The 27307-nt window shown below is 42.6% G+C and overlaps 1 protein-coding gene across 3 annotated transcripts in view; it reads left to right on the top strand.

Annotated features, from left to right (window-relative positions):
- SPATS2L (spermatogenesis associated serine rich 2 like) overlaps nucleotides 1-27307 on the top strand; it is a 152585-nt gene that overhangs the window by 50035 nt on the left and 75243 nt on the right. For 2 of the 3 annotated variants that reach the window (XM_090045150.1, XM_090045151.1), the window contains 2 exons: nucleotides 11987-12115; nucleotides 19030-19086. In XM_090045150.1, the coding sequence (XP_089901276.1) occupies nucleotides 19051-19086 (36 nt within the window). In that variant the 5' untranslated portion in view covers nucleotides 11987-12115; nucleotides 19030-19050. The remainder of the gene's footprint in view (nucleotides 1-11986; nucleotides 12116-19029; nucleotides 19087-27307) is intronic. The other variant, XM_090045152.1, reaches the window with a different exon arrangement.

The following is a 27307-nucleotide window of genomic DNA, read 5'->3' as shown; positions in this document are numbered from 1 at the left end:
AGTAAGATTGCATTGGTTATACTTCCAATTGAAGATCCCTTTGTACATCCAAAAACGCGTAATATCAAGTCCTTTTTTTAAAAAAGAAAGACAATCCAAAGTACTGTAAATATTGTTTTCATAATTCATTTTAACTAGTGAGAAAAACAGGATGAAGAACAAGTTGATATGAATAGTGTAGCACCTTTTTGCAAGGAATATTTTTATTAATGCATGAAATTATTCAACATGCACAGTTAAATTTTTCTTTTGGGGATGTGTCTTGTGGTGAGTGAGCTTTTATTTTAAATATTGAATGCTGAGCAATTTGTGGTTGTTTATATATTTTTTTATATATTTTATAAATTTTTTATTTAATAACATGTTGGAAAAGCTAGTACCGTCATCAGGTGTCCTATTTATGGTGACACCATCTTGGGGAGTATTAAAGATTGCTTTTAATATCAAGAAACAATCTTGCAGGTGACCACTTTGGCCTGTTACCAGGAAAGTACTTAAATATGTACTTCAAGCATGTGCATAGCTACTTTGACTTCTTAAGTAGACCTAAGTGTTCTGCTGAGCTGAAGCCTACCTGAACAAGGATCCACTGGTGCTTTCTGGTCTTAAGCTTAAGGTCTCATGTTATTGATGTTCATTGTTCGTTATTATCCCCTTCCTGTTCTACTTTGGCAAGGGCCAATTAAGTTCTTTTTATATTTTTTCACCTCCTCTTCATTAAGCTAATACAGGACTTTGACCATAAACTTGACATCTTTATTTAGTGCAGACATTTGAGTATGCTGTCTCTATCTCTATTTATATTATCAAACTGGTTAAATCTACTTTTATTCAGCCTTTTTCAGGCTCTAACTCATGTACTCAGAGCAATAAATTGCTGTGTAACCCTAGCCAGATTATCTGCTGATATAAATTGACACTGATCCCCTGACTTCACAGAAGTTATATCAGTTTGCATCAGTTGAGAATCTGGTCTGCACATCTAATGGTACTGTTGTAGTAATTTGGCTCTTCAGAACATGTAGCTTTTAAGCATGAATTGGAGAAGGTTAGGAAGGAGAATATAAATTTAAAATGGCTTAGCTGGTATACAAAGATGGCTGAAATCAAAACTACAGGACTTTACTTACTGTATTATTCAAGGGTTCCTAAAGTTTGACATCAACAAATTGCATTAGCTCTAGTAATTTTTAGTTTTAGATTCTTCACATAACTATATTTTGCATATATGCTATAGGTTTACCTTTGTGCCCTTCAGGACATTCAGTTTTGACCCTGTAATTAAAAAAGCACAATTGGGACAAATACCATACTAGTTCAGATAGCCTGAGTATTAGCATTCACGTGGTGCAGTTCACAGGCAGTACAAATCTGGGCAGCAGCAGAAACAAATTAATTTACAGTTTGTCTCTTGGCTTGTGATTCTAAGCTAAAATCAGAGCCAATGTAAATGATATTGAATGACTCAAGCACCTGGCAAGAATGACTATACGATAACATACAGTTGTAAAACCCTTTCCTGGTTTCGTAGAGAAAAAATTGTTGGAATGTAAAATGCTTCTGGTTCAGATTTTTATATACATCTACTTTCTTATTAGTATATATGGTAAGATTCTTCCAGGCACTCAGTGAAGAATGAGACTATATGTTTATTTGGCAAGCACTGCCCAGCACTGTTGTGTTCTTCTAAAATGAGGTAAAAATCCTTTATCTAAAATCCATGTTTTGCATGTGAGAGAAGACTTACTGTGTGTAACATGGCAGTGAGAATGTTACTGAATGAGTGGATGGATGTTATAGTTCAGGAATTTAAAGCTGTTGTCCTCTGCCAGAACATCCAGGTGTAAGGCAGTGATACTATAGTTTCCTGCCTTCCTTTTCCACTTCTAGGATATTGTCTTAGTAGTTGTGGGTGAGGGAAGGATGAAAAATAAAATGGGCATTCACCTACAACAGACTACCCAGTAACTCAGTGGTTAAGACACTCACTTGAAATGTGGAAGACTGAGAGTAAAATGATGTGGAGCAGGAATTTGACTTCAATCTCCCACATCCCAGGGAAGTGCCTGGACTACCAGGTTATTGGCTGTTTTTTCAACCTCTTCCATGGAGCTCTTCCATTTTGTTTAAATTATTAAAATTCATTGGGCATGAGGGAAATTGACTGGCTCACTCTCTTCCTGTCTCTAATTTTGACCAGAAATGTCTCCCTTGTTGAATCTGATGGGTTTGTTCCTACAAAATACTTTGGTTTCAATTAATTGATATTTTCTGGAAGAATGATTGAGAAACTGAAAACCAGTGCTGTTTGTTGTGTTTCAGCACCTCCTAGGTTAGGTACATTCAAAACATTCAAAAATCCTGTGGCAGAATCAATTTAAGGAGGGTGGTTAAAAATCAATTGTTTTTAATTGATCTTTTTATTTAAATCAGACGTTTTTATTTTATTGCATTTGTTATTTTATTGTTAAGTTTATTTTTTAAAAAGCATCTTATTTCAAATATTTTAAATTTAAGATATGTTAAAGCTTAAAGATATCACCATGGAATAGGGACAATAACTTCTAATTATATACTGTTTGAAGCAATGGATTCATGCAACCTTTTTAGAAGTTTTAAAAATAGGTCACAACAGGCCATGGACTACATTAGGGGCCCAATCTTATGGGGTTCCCAGAGACTCCTCTCTAGATTAGTAAAGATTAAAGAAAACCACTCTACCCAGTAGGACTCAGTGCTCAGTCTAGAAGTTCCCATTGATCATCTCTGTGATGCTTAGTTTCAGTTCTCAGACTGTGCATTTGTCTCTCCAGAGATCATAGGCAGGCAAGGTTCCTTGGGTAGATGTGATATCTTCTATTAGACCAATTAAATAGTTGGAAAAATTGTTCTTTGTAAGCTTTTGGGCACAAACACCCTTGTTCAGGCATAGGGAGAGTTTGTTGTCTCCAGAGGTAACATCCTTGTTAAAAGCAGTATATGGAGATGAGAGATAACAGATCTGATTGATTATCCACCCATCAACCCCATTGTCTCTTCAAGTTTGTGTAAGTCAAGCCCTTACCTTTCTGGAAAAGTGCAAAGTTTCAAAAAGTGAAATGAATAAAGTATATCAGACAACAAGAATGCACTTTTTGTAGACAACAGTGATTAGATCGAGGCTTCTTGTCAGTAATTTTTTTATTTAAATCAAATCCACCCTGAATCTAAGTTATGCGGCATAGCGTCAATCAGGGGTTCCCAACCCCCGGGTCACAGTCCACAGAGTCAGGTTGCCCTGACCTTCTGAGCTGCCCACTTGCTGCTAAAAGACTTTACTTAGACTTTAACCTGTTGCAAGTACTTCAGGTGCCATTAATGATTCCGCATAGTGTTGGTGGTTTATATTGCAGCACCAGTCAGATTGGGCCCCCATTAAACTAATCCCTATAAAAACAGACAAGTAGATTTAGCAGTTGCCCAGTTTACAATTTAATTTTAGGCAAAGTGTGACAAGCAATAGGGAGGAGTAATGAAAGTAACAATTATTAGATCCACATAGATTTGTGCACAGTTTGATAGAAAGTGTGTGTTACTGTATATACAGTGGGTGCTTTTAATATATATATTTTGTGAGTGTATACTTTGTATATACAATATGCTGCATTTATAGAGAAACATACTTACACAAATGGTGCTTTTACTATAATACATACCTGATTCTTCACTAAGATGAATGGTCATTATTTGCAAAATTTGAGCTTGTGCCTATATTTGGTTTCATGTGTCTTTTACTGCATTTCCTTTTCGAAAAAAATAAAATATGGCAATTAGACTGTCCAGAATTCTGCCTTGAAAAAAATCTAGAGGACTTGAAGCAATATATGGGTTAGTATTTAAGATTACATATTTACAATTAAATGTGATAAGAAAAGTAAAGTCTAATCTAGGTATTCCTAAACATAATAATGTGCTAAGCCATGTCTTGTTTTGTACCAATCACACAAGGTATAAGTCAAATAATAGCTAAGTACTGCCATGTTGTTATCTTTATTATTGCAAATGCAAGCATTGTAGCCTCTTGAGTTTGTCTGTTTTCATGGGATTTCTACCCCTGTGATTCAAAAGCTCATGAGATTCATTCCTATTGATTGATTTATTTTATTATAGTGAAGCACCAGTTCTAGATAAGGTTGAATATTTCTTTCTGTTTAAAGGGTAGCTCTAAAAGCTATGTACTCTTGGATTGTACTGAAAATTTCTCTGCTCATGTGGATGCTAGGTAGCATTAATGATATAAATTTGGAGTAATTTGAGCTAGGGGTTCCTGGAATACAACTCTTCCTGCTCTCCTGAAATTTGTTTAAGAGTCAGTAGGTTTGTATATTATTTTTTAACACACACTTGGGGCTCTGTTCATGGCTGTAATCAGCCTTCATATGATCTCAGTCATTCGACATTTATCTCAGCTAGTGCATGGCAGCCACTACTCCACTGGGGAAGCAATATTGAAATAGTTACTAAAGGAAAAGTTTATAGCTCTTTAGGGCATTAGGTACTAAAACTCACAAGACAGAGATTTAAATGTGAATCTATAGCTGGTCTAGGCAAGAGGGTTTGCAGCCAGGTTCTTGCCACAGTAATAGGGATTATGTCTACAGGTTGCAATTCAGTGCTTTGTAGAGATACCTAGGCTAGTTAGTCAAACTCCCTCTGGAATTGGAAGCCAGATAGTTGTATCAGTATGTCACTGCCCGGTTGCTTAGTGCTGCTTCTCCTAGGCTACAGGTATAGGCCTTCCAGGATCCCAAATAGTTTCTCTGTACATCTGTGCACTGTGCTGTGTAGACATAACAGCTTATTCAGAGTACAAATATTTACATGATGCTGCATTGACCCATGAGGGCATATTCTGGGTGATTTAAGGGAGATATGTTGTGATCTTCCAACTTGAGCTGCACCACCAATGCACTGTTAGTTAAAACATTCTTCACAGAAGTCTGACAGTAGTCAGTGGGGATGTTACTAGCCACTGCACCATTCTTTTTCTTATACCCCTCCCTTATCCTCGTGATTGTTTCCTCCTTCAAAGTGCATCTCCATTGACTCCATGTTAGTTCTTGCATTATTTTCCTGCACCCGCTTCACAGCTGGATCACATGCTTAAGTCTGCCTTTATGCTGAGGAGAGAGAACCACGCTGCCTGGACAGGCAGAGAGAAATGTTGCAGAAATGGTGAAGAGACAGTTATCCATGTTGTATAGCTAAGCTCATCACTGTCAAGAAGCCAAATTCAGTGGTGGGGTGAGAGCAGGAGAATGGATTGGGACTCTCAGACACACACATATTTTTAAAGACAGGAATATTAAATGTCCCAACATTTCATTCATGCAGCATTCAGGGTGTCCAGTGGAATAAAGCATGGAATAAAACTGAAAAGATTTTGGGACACAGACCATGTCTAGGATTTCTCATCCTGGCTGATCAACAACTCCACCCTCCAAAACACAACCTTAATCCCCACCACTGTCATAAAGTGTACAGGAAGGGGGAGTGTTTTACCTTTACCACAAAACCTGCTTTACCAAGTCCCACTAGTGTCTCAGCCAGAACCCTGTACTATAACTACATCTGTAAAAATGAACACGAACTTCCACCAAACGTATTTCCTGAGTTTATTGCCTTCTCTTTGCTAAGGTGAAATGTGTGTTTAGATGAGGGGCACCAAACAAGTGCTGTCTGTATCTGCCCTAAGCTCAAAGCTGGATTTGAGTTCCAAGGAACAATTGACAAATTTACTAAATTATGATTAATGATGGTCAATTTATGTCTCCTTATTCCTTATGCAGACTCAATCTGCTTTTACTTATGTACCATAATACCTATAGATCACTCCAGTATCCCATCCTACAGTTGACAGGTCCTTACAGCCAGAATGCCACAGTGCACTGCCACTGCCATGGTCTACAGACTTAAGTGCCAAAGTGAAGCATACTGGATATTTTGAGGGATGCTTTCATCTGATTCCTTGGATGAAATATCTGAGGGAGGGGTAGAAATCAATATTCAGTCTTTTCCCCAGGAGATAGGATCTCTATGGATTGTCTCATATCACAGGCACAACCTTCCCAGTCTGGCCCAGGTATCCTACTGTCATTCAATATATCTGCGCATAACTGGTGAACACAGATATTTCCCAGTGCCAGCTCCAGGATGCAAAGTTAAAGTTGCATTAGTGTCTAACTTCCCTCTCTGTTGTATGTTTTTTTTCAGAGGCTTGAGTGTCATTGAACTCAACACTCTGGAAGGGGAGAAAATACTTGTAGGGAAACTTAACTCCAAGTTAATGATTTCTTTTTTTTTTATATTAGTGAATTTATTCATTTAGGATTACATAAGGCTTAATAAGGGGAGGTGGAGGAGACTGAGCACCTCTCCCTGTGTTTTACATGCCCTTGACATCTGTTATGATGGAGCAGCTATTTTATTGTATTTTTAAATAAAGTACTGTAGTAATTGACACATCTTCAGTAAAATGCAATACATAGCAGTAAAATGCAAAAAAATCCCATTGCTACCACATAACCAATCAGATCACATTTTAAATTCTCTCCTTTCTCCAGCAACTTCCCAGCTGGAGGCGGAGGAGTTTGGGGAACCCCCCGGCATCCCAGCACTTTGCAGCCTTGGGCTTGGCTGGGCTGTGCTGTCTGTTCCAGAGAGCAGGGCTGGCCCTGCCCCTGTGCTCCCTAGCTGAAGCAGTGAGGTCTGACTCACTGGCCTCACTGTCTGGCCCAGTGCCCAGAGAGGAGTATTAAACCTCCCTTCCCCTGAATGTGGAGCTGCCCTGCCCTGCTTACTTAGTGCTGGCTGTGACTGTAGACTACAGATCTCAGAGGCACCTGGAAGCAGGAAGAGGAAGTGTTGAGCAGCCCTGCAGAGTTGTGCTGCCATGATTCTGAACTGCAAAATCCAGAGACCTCAGGGGCAGCAGGAAGAGGAAGTGAACACACAGCCCATGCTGGCTACATGCCAGGGGCCATGCTCTAGCACCCCCCCAGCTTCTGGCTTGAGCCACTGCAGGCTGCATTTCCTGAATCAAAAGTGAATTGTCTGTTCATTTGCTTATTGGTTCAACCTATGCAGCGTAGACTAATTTGCAAAGACTGAATCAATTCAGCCTTGGGCTTTCTGACTGTATGTACTTAGCCTAGGGGTGGCAGACCCTGGGAAGGGCAGATACCTGAGCCTGTCAAAGCTAGATTATACTTTAAACTGCAGTGCCTTGTGAGTGTTATAAATATTCCTAGAAAATTATATTAATGGGAATTATGCATGTGGATCAAGGCCTTATGGCTCTTACTTTACTGCTTTTTTCCTCACTTAGAACATATAGAAGACTATACAAAAGATAATATATGTAAGATAAATAGCAAATCTTTTAAAAATGAGTTTGGATTTTGTAGAGGAAATAGGTATGGAGAGGATCAGAATACAGGACAGGCCTCTACAATATCATTAGATATTTGGAACATTATGTTTTATATTTTGAAGTTGGCTTTGAAACCATTGTTCCATTTGCATGCCATTTTTTGTAGCTGCAAGATGTTAATGGAAAAGCGCAATGGTTAAACAATCCTTAATGAAAAAATGCTACAGTCCTTCATTAATATAGTATGAACATCCTGAAAGAGAACTGTAGAATTCATACCATGGTGACTAGTGAAAGTCTACCCAGCAACTGTACTCCCGACATGCAGCGGAAGTACGTTCACATTTAATAAGACAGGAATAGATTTATTATATTTCTGCTTATAAGCTTGTTATATCCTGCCAGATGCCTATGTAGTATGGCTAAGAGATCCTCTTGTAATACAATGGTTACGCTTCTAAAATGGAAAAGTAAAGCAGCAGCCCAGTACTGTTATGGAAGAACACGGGAGGGTTTTGGCAGCTAGGAGTTGACATGTGGTATCTGAGAATCAGAGATATTTAAGTCATAAGACACTTGAAGAATTTACTGGAAAAAAGAGGTGATAAGCTTATACAGGGGACACGTCTATATGAGACACTAAACGTACAGTAGACTAATTCTACTGAACATTAGCACCTCACAGGAAAAGCTGTGCTAATGTGCAGTAGAATGAGTCTACTGCACCTTAGCATCACTAAAAAGTAGTGCACCAGTGCTACTATGCAGTAGTGCTGCGTACTGCGTATTGAGTTGGTCCTTGTTATTACAGGTACTAAACTTCATGCTCCATAACTACAGTACACATGTAGATGTGCCCAGAGTATAGGAAATGTATGATGAGGTGCATCAGTGATGGGACATGAAATGGTTTGGCAATTGGAGAAGGGTCTACATTAGAGATTATTGTCAGTCAGGATACAAGAGAGTCTGGGTGCTCAAAATTAAGAGATTTGTTTCTGAGCAGGTGATGTGGTATATTTGCAACTGGAAGGTCAGTTTGAGGAGTTTTGCGTATTCACAGTTTCTAAAGGTAGGGATGGAAAATCCTGCAGAACTAGATCATTTTTACTTTCTAACCACCAGTGCAGGGTTATTTTTTCAAGTGCATAGTCTAATTTGAATGTCATAAACAGTGAGATATCCTCCACATTTCAGAAAGAGACATCCACACTCTTATAGCATTCACTGTTGGGATGTATTTGTAATTCAGTCTACAGCAGCAATCACGTTTGTCTAGCAGGCTTCATTTTTAATAAACTTCTGTTGCTTATTGATCAGAGTTCTTTCACCTTTGTATCTGCCTTTTTTTAATATTCTGGGATTGAAGTTTAAATTTACTAGATGGTAATTGCTAGCACTTTGCAGGGGAGGCAACTCACTGGGTTGGGTGGTGAAGGGCGTGAACTGTTCATTATTGTCCTCCACTTGAGATGTAGGGGAAACAGCACAGGACTGCCTTGTGCAGTAATGTCACACTAAGTGAATGATGTCTGGCAGCTTTGCCCTAAACCTGCCTGACTGGAGAAGCTCTATTATTTGGAAAGCCCCAGAATACTTTTTCTTACACAATTTAATAAAAAGGCCGTAGGCAGGCAGTGCACCACTGAGGCTGATTACAGGGACAGGTTTGTTCCTGAGTTCCTCTAAGATCTATTTCAATATGATTTCATTTCAGTATGATTGGCCAGGATATTGGGCCAGCTGCGTGTAGGCAAAAGTGGGCTATACCTGTTTACTGGAGAGTTGGTCCAGCAGAAGTGGACAATCCTTGTTTACTGGAGTGTTAGTCCAGCACTTGCAATATCTGTGGTTTAAGTTTTAGAGAGAAAACCATCTCTAAAATCCCTTTTGTTTGTATCAGAACTATATGTATTTCATACATTTTCACAGTAAAAATAGAGCAACAAATCAAAAAAAACCCCAAAACACAATAGTAAGACACTTCATACATGGAATTTGCCCCATGCAAGGAAAAAATCATTCTAGAATAAATACAATTGAATAAAATACATACATGTAATATAAGCATGATTCCTGAGGAGGTTTTTCTTTTTTGTTGTCTTTGGTATGTGGAAAACCAGGATTCATTGCACTGGTTTTAGCCCTGTAGTGTGCATTTTATTCAGTTTCTGTTTAATCTACATTTTCATTCCCCTGTACTGATTATAGATGGGTAAGACTAAATAATTAATCATTTAATTGATAATCCCAGTGATAACTGGTTAGAGCTTACTAGTTATTGCTTAGCACAGGGTGGGGCACAGGCAGGCAGGGAAGCCATGTGGTGCCCCAGCAGGAAGTGGAAGGCAGCAGGGCTGTTCTAATTAAAGCTCCCAGAGCATCATGTGTATCAGCATCCGTGTGCTGAAAAATGGTAATGGGGCTGCTTTAACTGAAGCTCAGTTGACAGGCTTTAGTTAAAGCACCCCTACCACCGTTTTTCAGCACAGGGATGCTAATATGTGTGACACTGGAGTCTGCTGGAGTGCAGTAGTTATGTTGTTCCAGCAGACTCAGTTGAGTTTGCTCTGATGCGCTGTAATTACAGTGCATCAAAGCAGCCTCGGTGCACTTGTATAGGTGCTCGGAGGTACTAAATTTAATGAACATTGTAGCAGGGCACTGGGATGTGCCTGCTCCTTTAAGAGAGCAAGCAGTTTGAGAGGCTGCTTGCTGGGGGTTGGGGAAGCTAGACTCACCTGACTGGAAGAGGGCTCAGGCTGGAGCTATATAAGCCCAGAGCCTGTACAGTCAGTTAGTCTTTCCCCAGCAACTATGAAGTGAGGAGCTCCTGGCTGCAGTGCTCCTGAAGGGACCTGAATGTAGCTGAACAGGTCTGCAAGCAAGTTCCCTGGGCTGAGAGACTGGGTTTTACAGGCAAGTGGCTTTTGTTTATGTTATACCCCTAGAGGGTTTGAAGCTCAGAGGGCAAAGATGCTTCTTGTTTATTTAAATTGCACTGATAGTTTAGCCTTGAGCCCTGCAGGGACAGGGTTGTTTAGAGAACCAATAACCCAGGAGCCCTCAGACTGAGGGTGCAGTCCAGTAAGGGGTCCCAGAGTCTATATAGAAAGGCTGAGACCTGGACCAGAAGGTACAAGAGCCCAGGGAACAGCTGAGCCAGGCCAGAGGGTCCACAAGCCCAGAGCAGGCTAAGCCAGACTGCGGGTCCGAGAGCCTGGAGGAAGGATGCATGGGACCATGGATCCGAGAGCCCAGAAGAAGGGCTGTGCGCAGGACCGCAGGTCTGAGAGCCCGCAGGAGGGGCTGTATGCAGGACCAAGGGTCCGAGAGTGCAGAGGGAGTCTAAGGTCCCAAGGGGGCCGAGTGTACAAATAGTTAAGATCAAAGAGAGAGAACATCCATAAGGTTTGGGGTGTGGTGTAGGGAAGAAAACAGATTTATGCATTAAGCCCTTAAGGCTACAAGGTGCCCTGAAGGGTCACAGATGTGCATGGAGTCCTTGAAGCTGCAGGGGCTATGCAGGAGCACAGACCAGCCGAGAGGGTCTGTTGAGCTTAAGGGTCAAATCAAGGCGGCTGGAGGTTCAGGAGAGACCCAGTGGCACCACAGGTAGACTAAGGCTCACTCTAAGTTTTGTGGGCAGCTTCCCTTTTTCAACCTCTAGTAAGAAGGCATGGTAGGTGAGCAATTAAGGGAGGACTGCAACAGAGATTGAGCCAGGCAGGAGTCACTTGGCCACTCAGGGCTTCACAGCTGCCTCTGGGGCATGAACCTGCCCATGCATTAGAAAAAGCACATTAATGCATGTGTGTTTGCATACCTATCAGCGCTAAAATGCACGGCACTCTGCAACACCCATAAAAGATTCTCATGGCCCCCCATGGTGCCGTGGCACCCTGGTTGAGAATCACTGCTTTAGATCTTCTGTTTATTTCTCTTAGAGCTTACCCCTGAATGAAAGCAGGAGTAAGAGCAAACAGTTACCACAGAGCAGCTGCTCCATGGTTAGTCCCTGCCACCTTAGACTCACTGAAGCTTGTTCTTACGCTTGCACTTTTGATTTTTTTTCCCCCACTAGTGCTTATCATCCTGATATCTGAACCCCTTTCAAGTAAAGAAGAATAATGGTGTCTCTAGAAATGGGGTTTTCCAGTTATGGAAAGCTCTGCTTGATTTGGGGGCTTTTTGATGTGCTGTTTTGGTAGGTGCTGTGAGGAGCAAGGGATGTAGGTTAAGGCTGTGACCATCACCCAGGTTGTGGTAGAAAAGCTCTGCAACATTTCCTGAAGTGTCTTTTGCATTTGTCCTGTAATTTGTTTGGCTCTTACATGGAAATACTCCATTTTACAAAGCTAGTATGTGCTGTCTTATTTGAAAGTGTACAGTAGATGTAGAAATATAACTGCTTTCCATCTTGTCCCAGATGTTTAAGGGGCATGATATTGTGAGTGACTGAGAGCATTTTACTGTTCCAGGAAACATGCGTTTGGAAGCCAATATAAGAAAGTACTGACCTGTTTGAATAAGAGATTCTATTTTCTTTTCTTTTCTTCCTTTTTTTTGCAATAGAAGAGCTGCCAACAGGTGTGCAGTGACATTTCAGAACCAGAAGTGCGAGCAGGAGATGCTGTGAAAGCAAGGCAAAGCATTTAAGCTGACATTCAGACTGAAAAGCTTTTTCATCAGCCTTTTCATACGGTATGTTTTCTGCATTAAATATTCAGTGCTCAGGTTAACTCAAACAATATACTGTACTTCTTTCCTTTGCAAAAAATCTTTGCTAAAGGCCTTGCTTCAATCATTTCTTTTGTGCTATCGCTGATAATTAAAATGACACACATCTACTCGCAGGCTCCAAATTTAGGTTCAGACTCTGCTGCCCTTACTTTACAAGAAGAATCACTGAAGAATCAATAAAAACACTTTTATAAAGTTAAGAAAGTTGGGGTATCTGGATTGAATGTTTAGAATTTAAGTCTGATCCTGCATCTCCTCTATATATAACGGAAACTTTTCTTTCAAGAGGACACTTCATTTCCCCCAAGCGTTTACCAAATCTTATGGCCTGATTCTGAGCTTGCCAAGAAGCTAAAGGTAAGAGGCTTTTTGCCCATAAGAACTATGGAACCTTCCTCCCAGCCTGCACGTGCCATGGGTGGCATCTACCTCACTGGCAGGCTGCGCAGCTATGTTTGAAGGTGGTGAGCAGCAGTAAATATGACACAGTTCTTCACACAGGTACAAGTGTGACCAAGTAGATCTGCACTAGCTGTGCATCAGGTACACCATGTTACTAACCCTGTGTTGTGGGATGCACATGAGATATGAATAGAAGTTAATTCTTCCAGCATGTTTGAAAAAAGGCTGTATCTGCTACTTCTGTACCCTTGCCATTTTTAAATGCTCATTGCCCAACCAGGGCCACCAAGCCAACTCATTTTTTGGCTCACTATAAATATAATTTGACACCTTTCACAATATTTGTGGGATTTTCTCAAAGTCCAAATCCTGGAGTCACATAGTTACTTCAGAATTTCACCCTGCTCTTATATTGTAATGAAAGTTTCTAGCCCTCCTGGTTTTAAGTAAAAGCTTAAAAACTGGGAACCTGGAAGGCCTAAGAAATGGAAAGGAAAATAAAAAATGCTGACGTTATTTTTCTACTGAGTTTTGGTTGCTGTCAGGATTATTGGGAGCCCCAAATCATTTCTGAATACTTGGAGCTGAAAATATTGCATATATACACTTGTTTAATTAATGTAATGCAGGAGTAATGTTGTAGCCATAATAGAACTAACTTGAGTGAAGTGTTTTCCATTACTTCAGCAGCATTGAAGTGATAAGTACATTTTGATTTTTTTTTTTTAATCTTACAGGAGTAGACTTCAGTTGTGCAAGCTTTAAACTTTAAGTAGATAATGTATTGGACCCAAGTACAAGTTTATAATTAACTGTGTGTATAAGGGTTTCCAGGATTGGGCAGCTATTAATATTTTTTGCAGTTTATTTTTAATAGTTATTTGAAATAATTGCAAAGAAAGATGCCAAAGATCTGCAAAGACTTAAGTGCATGTGGAAAGTTCCCACTTGAGAGTAGTTGCATTAACTTTAGTAGGATTATTCCCATGCATAATTATCCAAGTACTCTTTGTAGGACAAGGACCATAGCACTTTTTCCATAGAGGAATGACAGAATTCTCATAGACAACAATATTCATTAGTTAAATAAATCAAGTCTTGCCCCCAAAAGAATCTTTTCTAACCTACTTTGCTATTAATAACAAAAACAAAGGATTTTTTAAAAAAAGTTTTCCCTTTAAATATGTCACTTATATTTCACTTATGTAACAAGTAAAGCTGAACTAAATTACTAATCTGAGCAGACTTTATATAAGTTACTTCATCAATTATTTGTCCTTGGAGAAGGTGAATGTAACAGACTTCAAAATCCATTTTAGTATCCTTATTGCAGAAGCTGAAATATACATATTAATGAAAGTCTTAAGTGGAAAATAATTATTTCATTTGTAAAGAAAACAGTGCCCTAATAGTTCATGACTTCACTTTTTTTTTTCAAGACATAGTTTTCTATGGCTTGCCAAATCTTCCTGAAATAGCTTACAATAACAGAATCCGCAACACATCCATCAGTGGAAGACTACAGTCATAATAATACCTGGAGCATATAGCAAAGGAGACACAAGTCAGATCTGGCTGTGTGCTGTATGAAGTTTTCATGTCTAGCTTAAAAATGAATAATCATTGCTGCGAAGAGTAAATCGTGGATAAATACTTCAGCAAAATTTAATGAGCTAATTTAATTTTACATAAAAGCATTCTTTGAAGCTGTGTATAAAGAGAAAAAAGATTTTCTGAGTAAATAAAAGGATTAAGATGATTGATATGGCTGGCAGTATGTTCAAGTTCTAAAATTTGCTCCTACTGGTATAGTAAAAGCAACCGTTTAATAAGATGTTTTGGAAAGACTGAATCTATAGTTAACTCTGAAGAATAAAAATATCATTCCATTTCCTTTTCTTTATTTGATTCTTCATAGATTTTTCATTTTTTAAGAACAGAAGCGTTCTTTAGATCATCAAGTATAATCCCATGTATACATGGTAAAAATGTCTTTTAATCCAGATAGTGCAGGGGTGGGCAAAAAACGGCCCATGGGCCACATCCAGCCCATGAGGCCATTCTATCCAGCCTGCTGGGCCCCTAAACATTTAGAAAATTAATATTTATCTGCCCTTGGTTCCCATCAAAAATGACAGGAGCCAGGGGCAGTAGGACCCAGGGGAAGCTCTGCCAGGCTCCTGCAACAGCAGGGCCTGCCCAGCCCTGCCCCCCACCCAGAAGCCCCAGTAGGGGTCCTGGCCTGGGATGATGTGGCTACCCCAGTGTGGGAACCTCAGGTAAGTGGGGGGAAGGGCAGGGGAGGACCCCAGGGAAAAGCAGCATGGGGAAAAGCTGAGCACGGGGAAAAGCAGCTCTTCCCTGCCTCGTGGCCAGTGCTCCCTGCTGCAGCCACTCATAGCCCATGCGGGGCTGTCCTGAGCAGGCATAGGCAGCCCCAGCACCGGGCACGGGGTAGACGAGGGGCTGCTCTTCCCCATGCTCAGCACCAGCTTGTAACCCGCCCCCATAGCCAGCCTGGGCCCCGCGCTGGCTCCGGGCTTGCCCGTTGGGGCTGTGCCACGGTGGGAGCAGCAGCTTGGCACGGAGGAAAGCAGCCCCCCCGCTTGCCATGCTGGGCAGTGTTTGCCCCTACCGCCCGTGGGCTGTCCAGCACACAAGCACCGGGAAGGCAGCAGCAAACACTGCCCAGCACGGCAAGCGGGGGGGGGGTTGCTTTCCTCCGCACCAATGCAGCCCCGCTGGGTGAGCCCGGAACTAGTATAGGGCCCAGGCTGGCTGCAGGGGCAGGTTACAAGCTGTTGTTGAGCGCAGGGAAAAACAGCCCCTTGCCTGTCCCATGCCTGGTGGCAGCCTGCTTACAGCCTGCATGGGGCTGCCTGTGCCTGCTCAGGACAGCCCCACATGGGTTGAGAGTGGCTGCAGCAGGGAGTTTGGGCCACAGGACAGGGCAGGGGCCACTTTTCCCTGTGCTCAGCAGCAGCTCCTTCCCTGCTGTTGACCAGGGGGTTGGGGCTGCACGCTGCCCCCCACCTTTACCGCAGGACTGGGGGCACTGGGAGTGAGTGAGTGGGGGACCAGCAGGAGCACAGGGTCCACACCAGTGTCCCGGTACCAGCACTGGCAGGGCCCAGAGCAGGGTGGCAGGAGTACAGGTTCCCAGCTGGCAGGGGCTTGATGGAGCTGGGCCAGCTTCCCCCGCTCCCTGCTGGTGCAGCCTGCACCCAGCTTCACAGACCCCTGCCAGCCTGCGCCCCTCTTTGGGCCCCACCAGTGCTGGCCCTGAGTATTGGTCCCAAGATGGTGATCAGGGTGAGGGGCACCTGTCAATGGGCAGGGCTACCCATGTAGTCCTCGACAGCTTGCCAAAACTAGGTAAGCGGCCCTCTGCCCAAAATAATTACCCGCCCATGTATTAGAAGGTGTAAGGCAGGGGTAGGCAATGTTTTTTGGCTGGAGTGCTGAAAAACACTACAATGCCTACCTCAGAAGGTGCCGGAGTGCCAGCATGGCAGAAAAACAAAATGAGGGCAAGGGGTATATGGCAAGATGCCGTACTTGTGCCCCTTCCCCCCCACCCAAAGCCCCTTCCCCCCAGCCCTGCCACCCTGTCCCCTAGCCTTGCCTATGGTCCTTGTGCCCCCCAGCCCTACTGCCCCTGCCCCCCCAGCCAGGGCTCTGTGGCTGTCAGCAGCTATCCTGGCACAGGATAGCTGCTGGAGCCTGGGCTACTCCCAGCAGGGCTTGCAGCATCCCAGTTACCTGCTGGGAGCAGCGCAGGCTTCTGGCTGGTAGCAGCTCCCCAGAGCCGGGCCCAGCTGCAGCTGAGAGGCTCCAAACAGCAGTGCCGGGCTCCGGGCTCCGGCATCAGCTTTGCACCAGTGCATACACCCATGCATTGGAGCGGGCGGTAAGAGAGGGGCCTGAGGCAGCACAGCCCCGGTTTCTCCTCTCCTCCTGGCACAGAGGTAATGGCAGGCTTCCAGAGCCTGACACAACTGTTTGTAGCCAGCCTGGGCTCTGGGCAGCTGCAACAAGCAAGCAGGAGGTAGGCTGCAAACAGCTGCACTGGGCTCCACAGCTCTGGCATCAGCTCCATGCTGGCAGCAACTGCGTACAGCGGGGCAGCAAAAAATCGGCTGCTTGGAGAGTTTTGCTAATAACATGTACCTTATTTTCTTGAATCCAAGATGAGGTTTTTTTTCCCCATTTAACTGTTGCCTGCTCCCATTTCCTGCCTCCCCGCCCCCACAAACTCTGCTCCCATCAGTTTAAAAAGACAGACTTGATCCAAGTTGCCTACTCCATTGACACTGAGAAATTTGGAGTGGTCCCGTTGTAAAATAGGAAGCCTTTAAAGCACGGGTAGGCCACAGCTGTGGTGTGGAGTGGAGAGAAGAGAAGGGGAGTCGCTAATGCAGGTTGGGAACTGGTGAGAAGTGTAGAGTTTAGTCTTTAGTGCACTGTGTTACAGTAAAACGTATGTTCAGTGACAGTCAGTCAGCTTACTCCCTCATTTCAAGCTATGTTAGTTAGGAATGAAAGGGAGTAATTTCTGTTTCTCTGGCCTGCTAAGACTATTTCTAGACAATTTCTGTAAAGCTGGCAATTTACCCACTTCTTTCTCTTTGTCAAATCAGGAATTCAAAAGTGTTTAATTCCCTTTTCTTTTTCTTACCTTCTTTTTCTCATTGTGCAACACAGTCACATTATCTTTAAAAACACAGTTACTTAAATATCATCTTTTCTATTAGAAAAGCAAATACACCCTCAAAACCCACAAGAAGATGAAGTGCTCTCAGGCCATGCCTCAGTGAAAGCACTTGGTTTCTAGAGTTCAAATTCCAATGACTTGTTGCACTAGAAAGGCATAGTGTTCAGAGGATTACTTGCTTTCAACAATGGTGAGAGTGAATCAGTATAAATATGGAAATTCCTTTGAATTAAGCATGATTGCAAGGGGTTATAATGGAAAGGAAGGAAGAAGGGAGAAAGAGAATGGTATAACTTAAAAACTTAGAATTATTTCATTCTTGGGGATTTTTATCCACAATATAATCTTGTAGAGGTATTTTGTGTACCATCAGGTTTGCTCCCTTTGGCTGTGCCTGCATCATAATTAAATTCTCTCTTACCAAGATTTTTTATATGACTTGTTTAGAAATTTATGTCCCCAGTTGTGTCCCCTACTAAAGTCAACATCAGTTGACTTCAATGGAAGCAAGGTTAGACTATTGGAGTCCTTCCTTCTTTTAGCTCCTTGCTGTTTGCAGGCAATTTCTGTCAGTTTTAAACTGAATGGATGTGTAAATGAAGGAGTACTGCAGACATTTTAATGGCTTCAGGCAGACTCAGTTGAGAGACTAAGAATTTTCAAAGCAGACTTAGAGGGTTAGCCACACAACCCATTGAATTTTAAGAGAGATGTGTGACAAAATCCCCATCAGCCTTGAAAATGCCAGTCATTAAGTCGTTGTGGGTGCTGACATGTGCAGTTTCCCACTGTAACTCATAGTGCTTCACAGAAAGCACCATGAGTTACAGTGACCCCCATCCCTCCTCTGACCCAACAGATGTTCCCTGTTGGATTGGTGGGGGTGGGAGATTGAGCTCCACTTTCAGCTGATCCAGGAGATGCTGCATGTTTGCAGCGTGTCCTGGCCCTGCCCCCATCCCCTCCCAACTCCGGTATTCGCTGCATAATGGGAGGGGGTAGAAGGGATGGAATGGAACTCCAGGCTGGGGTTTGTCCAGCCTGTGCTGGAGGGAGTAGGAATGGATTGGAGCCTCAGGGGGCTCCACTTCGGAGCGCCTTCATCTGAACCCTCATATAATGAGGGTTAATTTGTCATGCAATCGGGCACTTTTAAAGCACTTTGCAGCCATGCACTTCTGTCAGGGCATGGCTGTAAAGTGCTTTCAAGGGGCCAATCATGTGAGTCACTTCCACCAGCACCCTTTTAGTTGCATCTTGTAGAACATTCAAGAAGCATTAGCTTTTTAAAGAAAACCTAGAACCCGATTTTGGGACTATTCAGCCACTGCTGAATAACAAATTATGAGAAATCAGAAACACCCTGGACAAACCCCGCCTTCAAAATTGGAAGGTGCTAGGAAAGAGCAAACTAAGATAGGCAGACAGAAGGATGTAGATGGGAAAAGATTGACACCCAGTCTGCATATATTTATACTGGCAGTATGTCACACAGCAAATGTAAGTTATTTATTGGATACAGACTATATTGTATCACATTTTTAGATCTAATTTTAGAAAGAATTGGACATTTTAGTTCTTCAAGTTACGTATTTTGGGGGTTATTAGTTGTCTCTGATATTCAGCCGTAATATTGAGTTGGTTTCTGATGCTGCACACATGCTTAAAGTTATGCACCTGCACAAGGTCTTTCACACTTAGCATTCTCAGCACTAAAAATTGAAAATTTAATCTCTCTTACTCCTTCTCCCTTCCACAGAGAGAATTTTTATCAGAATAGATGGCAGAAGTCAGTTCTGCAAACATCAAGGAGAAGGTAAGTACAGTTAATCAGCTAACTCCTAAACTATGAATTCATATTTAGTCCACAGTCCTGCAAACATGTATTCATATTCTGAACTTTAATGTACATTTTCTTCATGCTTACATTTAAGTGCACTCATGAGTTTATAGGAATAGTATCTTAATGTTGGGTGATAAAAACATAAATTGTTCACTTTGCTGGGTGAAAATTTTGTTTTCTGATTTAGACCTCTGTTATTCCCTTGCATATTTTTGCATCCTCTCAAACTCTTGTGCTGCAGAGAGCACTGCAGAGAAAAGCACTTTGTATGCAAGGCATGGTAGATGATAATACCACTCAGTGTTGGTTAGCCTTGATTGGTGTCCTGTGCTCAGTTTGGGGACGTGTTTTTTTTTAAGAGGGATGAAAAGAAACAGAACAGGATTCAGAGACAAATGACAAAGATAATAAAGGGGTTGGAATGCAAGCCATGTGAGGGAGCTATGTATGTTTAGTTTGAAGAAAAGGAGATTAAGGGGAGAGAGGGAGAAATGATAGCAGCTTTCAGATATTTGAAAGGAAGCCATAAAGAAGTTGCTGAAAAATTGTTCTTTACCACAGGGTACAGGAGACGAGGCAAAGAATTTAAAGTGCAGCAAAGTAGATTTAGATCAAACCTGGAAAGTTTTCTTACCTATAAGAATATGAGTACAATGGAACAAGCAGATGATGGAAGCTGTGGAATCTCCTTCGCTGGAGGTTTTCAAGATGAGGCTAAATAGGCCTCTGTGTAAGATTGGTTAGGAACAGTGAATCCAGTATGTGTGCAGGGGATTGTGACCTGTGAAATCCCTTCCAATCTTATGCTTCTTAATTATAGTCATTCCTGTATACAATACAGCTTTGTACAGACCCATGCATTCCTCTGAAAACACTGTTTCTGATTGAGAAGTGTCTGTGTTATAATTATAGTTAGTACCTAAAATTACTGTTTAAAAAGATAGCAAAAATGATCTTTGTCTTTCAGTGTAACAGAGCATCTGACAGCAGTATGTGTGTATACATCCATTTCACTGTTTGTTCTGGTTGACCTTGGAGCCTCACTTGTCCCATGCTCCTTTACAGAGGGCATACTTTTTTCCATGGGTCGTTTTTCCATGACCTTCCAGCTACCACAGACAGGCACCATGACACGGGCTGAAGAGAGATTGGTATCCTAATGTTGTTGCACCGGTATGTTTAGTGATGCATGCTGTGCCTAGCATAGGTTTCATAGACATTAGGGCTGGAAGGGACCTCGGAAGATCATCGAGTCCAGCCCCCTGCCCAAAGGGCAGGAAGTCAGCTGGGGTCATAGGATCCCAGCAAGATAAGCATCCAATTTATTCCTGAAGGTGTTCAATGTAGGTGCTTGAACCACCTTCGATGGCAGGCTATTCTAGACCTTGGGGGATCGGACAGTAAAGAGATTCTTCCTTATGTCCAGCCTGAAATGGTCTTGCAGTAGTTTATGACCGTTTCCCCCAGATAGTGGTGGTCACCCCTGATAAACTTAGAGGTGGCCATCAGATCACCCCTGCATTAGGAAATACAGTATCTGCCTGCAGGATGTTTCAAAAGCTCTACACAAACCATAAACTATGTCCTGATGACCTTGAATTACAATAATACATATTACAGGATCAAATTGCTTAGTATCGGCTGCTATTTATGCATATGGTCTGTTTTTAGTACTGGCTGTTGCACATGGCATGTAGAAAACTGTAGGTTTCAACAAACTTCCTCAAATCTAGTCACCCCCTACTGCTCTCCAAGAGCACAACCCCCCTCCCCCAAGGACACAGTACAAATATTTCAGCTTTGGTGCCCGGGTCTTGGAATATCACCAGGGTGGTATGAATATAATGGGCGGTCCTGGATCACAGCTTTTTTTACACTCATTTCCCATTCTTCATTCTTGAACTTTTGGACTGCACACTGTGGATTCCTCCATCTGAGCATATGCAAGATCAGTTTGATATTCTAACCAGTAAGCTGGCATGAAGCTCAGTCTGAATTAATTAAATGCTGTCATATTCAATGTTATTTTCAACCATTCTTTAACATTCAAGGTCTACATGGATTACAAAGCTCAACAGAGAGGAAAATGCACTTCAGAAGAAATATAGATGTAGTAAAGCCTTATACTTTAAAATAAAACTCTTCAAAACTCTTCTCTCCCATCAGACTCTTCTCACCCTTGTAACCTGTCTAGACCCTTGTAACCTGGGTCTAGACAGGTTACAAGAGTGGGCGGACGAGAATAGGATGGGTTTCAACGCAGACAAGTGCGAGGTGATGCACCTGGGGAGGAACAACTGGCACCATACCTACAGGTTGGGGAACTCCCCTTTTGTCAGCACAGAGGTGGAAAAGGATCTCGGGGTCATCATTGACTCCAAGATGAACATGGGCCGGCAGCGTGGGAGGCAGTCAGGAAGGCCAACCACACCTTGTCATGCATCCACAGATGCATCTCGAGCAGGTCCAGGGAGGTGATCCTCCCCCTCTATGTGACTGGTCAGGCCGCAGCTGGAGTATTGCGTCCAGTTCTGGGCGCCACACTTCAAGAGGGATGTCAACAGCATGGAGAGGGTCCAGAGGAGGCCACTCGTATGATCAGGGGACAACAGGGCAGGCCCTATGAGGAGAGGCTACGGGACCTGAACCTGTTCAGCCTCCACAAGAGAAAGCTGAGGGGGGATCTTGTGGCCTGTTATAAACTAGTCAGGGGGGATCAGCAGGCATTGGGGGAGTCACTGTTGCCCCGAGCACTGCCAGGAGTGACCAGGAATAACGGTCACAAGCTGGCAGAGGGTAGGTTTAGGTTAGATATCAGGAGGCACTACTTCATGGTCAAGGCGGCTAGGGTCTGGAACCAACTTCCAAGAGAAGTGGTGCAGGCTTCTACCCTGGGGGTGTTTAAGAGGAGGTTAGATGCACATCTTGCTGGGGCCGTTTGACCCCAGCATTCTTTCCTGCCATGGCAGGGGGTTGGACTAGATGATCTGCTCAGGTTCCTTCCGACCCTAGAAACTATGAAACTATCTATTTGTGAGGCTACCTTCCTCTCTGCCAATTAGTGGTATTGCTCCTTGTCAAGTACAAAGAGTGCCCAGGGATTCTTTTAGATACCATAAACCTCTTAACGCCCCCTCTGAGTAGCTGTTCTGCAAGGTAGCCCAGGCAGCTTGGGGCAAGGAGCCAACTGCAGCATGGCTTCTGGCCTTGCTATGACTGAGCATGGGGGGATTTCCAAGGCAGTGCACAAGGATAGTCCCTGAAGATAGTCAGACATGCTATAGAGGTTCATGGGCCCGTGCAGAGCCTGTCAGCTTCCCGATACCATCCTTCTCACCCCACACCTCTGCCCCCCAGAGAATACAGATCTGGTAACTTCAATAACCACAGAGTTTTCCCATGAATGTGCTCCTGCCTGCATTCTTTGGCAGCAGCAGCCACACATTGTATCCAAGTGAACAAGCAAGACGGTCCTTTACCATTCCTTATGAATGCAACAAACTGCTTTACGGTTTGGTCCAAGTGAACTCCATGATATACCACAGGTCTGAAATTATGGTGCTCAAAGGAGCAGACAAGGCAACAACAGTAATGGTTGAAGTTTCTGATGACGTGAATTAACTGCCAAAAACCTAAAAGACATTAAAGAGATAAAGCATTGAGTTGCATCCTTGTACAAATACAAGGAGAGGAACTGTGATAAATACAGAACAGGGTACTATCACTCTCTATAGTTTGTGGGAAACCAGGAGACAGACTGTGGTCCTCAGAATGACAGACTACTGCGCAGTTTGGGCCCAGGATAGTATAACTGTTTGCTGTGCATAATCCAGGGCAGAGAATAAGGGTTAATAACTGTCAGTAGAAAACAGCATTATGAAAATCAGCAAGTAAATAATGTCCAGTATGCTTTGTTTTAGCCACTACTAGCATAATCCAGGGCAGATGAAGTGGGAGTCCATCCTCAGTCTATTTGTTTCTTGCTGAGAAGGTCCAAGCCAGTATCACCCAGAGAGCAGGAAAACTAAAATAATTTGAAAAGAAATTAGTCCACCCTGCCTGTATTGGAAAAGTCTGTTACAGAAACCAAATGTCCATTTAAATAAAATCAAGTTGGCAACATCCCTTCAATATTAGATTGCTTGTTGTTGAGTAACATTTGGGAAAGAGAGATGAAACTTTAAATTCAGGATTATGCAGAGAGGGCCAAACTATGTCCTGCTTATAACTTGTGTACATGGCTTCATTAAGCTAAATCTGCCTCTTGGTGGGCACGTCTACACGTTCATTAATGTTAGTTACTGCACATTAAGTTTAGTACTTAGTTAACAGAGTACTAAATAAATGTGCAGTAATACGTGCTACTGTGCAGTGGCACGGGTGCATGGCTGTTTAGTGGTGCTTACTGAGCAGTAGCCTAATACGACTGCGAAGTAGCATATTAGCTTGGTTTTTGCCTGGCACACTACTGTGCAGTGTTGTTAGGCTACTGCACCATTAGCATTTCATGTAGCTATGCCCACTGATACAGGTTTTAAGTATGGAATTACTGCAAGTTAAAACCAATGGAGCCTGTTGTTCTCAGTGTCTGTTGCTGTATATATGTCTCAGTGATAGCTGCATTAAGTTTGTTGATTTCATGGGTGTTGCCCCGGGTATAACAGAGGGCACAGCTTGGTTCAGAAAGTACAATATTCTGACTGAAGACACAATAAAAGGGGCAGTTCATAGCTGCAGAATATGCTCAAACCCCATTATATCATAATATACATTACCTACCCTGAAAACTTATATTGTAAAACTGTATATTGTGAAGTCTTCTCCCTCTTTTAGCAGCCCTAGAGAAAACATAAATTCAAGAATTTATATTCCTAGATGAGCTGTTTTTTCCCACTGGATGTTGAGAGTATTTATTTAACACGGGACAGATTTGTCTGGTTTCAGTTTTGCAATTAAACACTTAGGTTGGAGAAGCAGACGGAGAGAGTGATATGGAACTAGGATACTTTAAATGTGGCTGTACAGCACATAAAAATCCCTCGGAATAAGACAGAGTTAAAATGTAGCAGAGCAAAGAATTAACAGCCTGCAACCTTGGGTGAATAATAATCGTTTTAGGTTCATAGCCATTTTATCTTGGCATTCACGAATAAAGTAGTCAGCATTTCAGTCAGGTAATGCACATCAGAATTGATCATTCCTAACAGTTAATGGCTTAGATATTGTCTTTGGTTTGTAAAGACCTGATGAACCAAGACAGCTTCTGACCCTAGAGCCTCTTATTGAGGCTTTATCAGAGGTATTGTCTGAATGAACAGTCACAAACTTCCTCATACCTACTGAATGTCAATGAAGCTCCTGAGGAAACCACATATATAGAGAGAATGAGCTCTTGACATACATCCTTCCTCTGTCCAGCTGTTTATGTCCACCATACTCTTCCCTTCTCTTTCCATGTGTTTGTCTTGCATCCGAAAAGATATAGAATCTCTTTGCTTTATAATCCTCAACAAGGAGTTGTTCATTTTCTGATGTGCATAGTTTAGTCATGCAAAGCAGATGCCCAGTGCTTTTCTTCATTTATTTTTATTGTTAACTGTTGGATCACTTTTTCCTTTTTGAGATTTACCTATCAATATGAGACTGTATTTCAGTGGATGGCTATCTACTTTAGCCTTTGATGGTAGCCCAGAGTTTAAAAATTGACTAGCTTGATGAATTTTGGAATAGAAAATATTGCCAGTAAACCTCATCTCCTAATGTTAGACTGTTAGTAGGCAATGTATAGTAAATCTGACCATGCAATTCAGTGACTGGATCATTTACTATGTGACTTAATTTTTGTACATACTAATTTAATCACTTTTATAAGGCAAACGTTTCCCAAGCCATTGGTTCATGTTTTGCCTAAAGTTAGGAATAAAGAACTGGAGCAGAACTTTTATTCACTCCAGATATTGCCACCCCAGATCTGCTAATATCTATTGCAAGTTCAAAGATGAATTCAGAGGGGTGCCATGGTGGTGGTGGGCATGCCCCCTTTCCTGCCATGCTGCAGTAACAGCAGCTGGGGAGTTTTTTAAGTCCCCCCAAGCAGGTAGGAGTTCCCCACTTCCATTCCTCCCTGTGCTCGTGTATTTCCCTAATGCTCCTGTTCCCCATTACTGCCTGCCTCTGCCACTGTCCCTAGAACCACTCTTGGCTGCCCCAGCCAAACTGCACAGGGACTGGGCTCAGCCTGGGACAGTGGCAGCAGCAGGTGTGTTCCTCCTCTCTTCCCACTCTTGTAGGGTGTTCCCCACCAGCCCAGGAGCAGATGCAGGGAGTAGGAGCCTGCCTACCACTGCCAAGGTCCCGGACTGAGCACAGGCCCTGCACAGCTGGGTGGAACTGGCTATGGAGCTTCCCTCACTCACAGGGCAGTGGGGACAGCAGCAGCAGGCCAGGGTGGGGGAGAGAAGGGACATGCCTTTGAGCAGAGAGGGGAAGGAGGTGGGGATTTTTACCTGATTTGTGGACTTGAAAGAGTCCCAGACTGCTGCTTCTGCAGTGTGATCTACCCACCCCACTGCATGGGGATGGGGAGGAGGAGGCTGGGAATGGGTGATACAGCCACCTCTGTAGTTCCAGTTGCTCCCATACCTCTCATTACAAAACCATGGATCCATTTCTGTGGAAGTATCAAATGTTTTACTTTTTTTGTCAAGTTCCTGGGTCCATATGCATATGGATTTTAAAGTAGGAAATCATTGGATCAATTCATATTCTTGTATGCATAGCTGCTTTCTTTATTTCTGTATTTAATTCTGTATCCCATTAGTATTTAGTGTCATTAGTTGTCATGCCAAAGGGAAAGTAGGTTAATGACAATTGCTAAATTGTTGTCTTTTTTCTATGGAAAGAACAATCTAATGACCAGATTGGGCCAGATGTGGCCAAATAATGGACCAGTTCCTGAACTGCTGTAAATGAGCACAGACCTACAGAAGTCAGTGGAACTATGCTATTTACATCAGTTGGCAATCAGGCTCACTAAGTGTATGCTAAGTATCTGTGACCATGGCACATATTTTTCTAAAAAATTCATCAGGCAAATTCAGCCCTTTTGATCAGAGGTTTCAAAACCTTTGCAAAGGAAAAATGAATTTGTCTTTCTGAATTGATTTTAATGTTATGCATAAATGTGTTATTAAAGCAACTAAAAGGGATCCTGACTTGTATGCAGTAAAAAGATGGGTGAATGCATTTATATAAATTTACTACAATCTGAAAATAAAGTCAAGGTTACACCTCTGTCCCCCTTGAAAACTAGAATATGTAATGTGTGAAGCAGTCAGACAGCAGCTGCAGTGGGATGAAAATTATGAGTCATTTCTTTTTTCTTTTCTTTCTTACTTTCTTTTTTTTTTTTGTAAATGTTGGGGGTTGTTTTCCATTTGAGGTTGGTTTGGTTTGGTATTTTGGGGGGTTTATATTACCTAGCCTGACCAACCTTTTTCTTCAATTAAAAATTATATCATAATCATTCCAAAGCCTAATAACTGTTTGTTTCCCTCCCCATTTTCCCAGTGCTAGCACATTGTGTTATCTGTGAAGGCCCAAATCCTAGAGGCTTCCACAAAACCAACAGGACTGTATGCGCACACACAAATTTACATGTTTTATTTACATTTTTGCAGAATCATTGCCCACGTAGCTCCATGACTCCCTCCTGTCAACCTCCCCACAACCAGAATCATGGTGAGGATTTGCAGTGATGTGTTAAATATAGTTTGTCCAAAATGGGGACAATCCCAGATGTTCTCTTTGCAATCAGTCACTCATTTATTTTAGGACTGTTGCAGGGCACTAAGGTGCCTGCTTCTTCAAGAGCAGAAGATGCCTGGGGAGAAACCCCTAAGAGCCAGGCAGAAACCCCACAGGTGCAGGTTACTATGGCAGCAGGCTAACAAGGGATTAGCCTGTACCTGCACTTGGGTAGCTGACCGGAAGAAGGCAGGGCCCTGGGCACATATGAACTGAGACCAGCAGGAATTGGTTCTCTGGCAGCAGCCTGGGGAAGGAGTTTCCAGGGAAAAATTGCCCAGAGATGCTGTGGCTGCCTGATATGCTGCATATAGGGCTAATGGGGCTCCAGCAGCTCACCAGGTTCCCTGGCCTACAAAGCACTTAGTGCTGGGGGGAAGTTTGACTC

Source organism: Crocodylus siamensis, chromosome 4 (assembly GCF_052110815.1).
Source record: "Crocodylus siamensis isolate JL-2025a chromosome 4, ASM5211081v1, whole genome shotgun sequence".
In the NCBI taxonomy this organism is placed as follows: domain Eukaryota; kingdom Metazoa; phylum Chordata; order Crocodylia; family Crocodylidae; genus Crocodylus; species Crocodylus siamensis.
The sequence above is the reverse complement of the archived record's forward strand: the minus strand, read 5'-3'. Positions and strand labels throughout refer to the sequence as shown.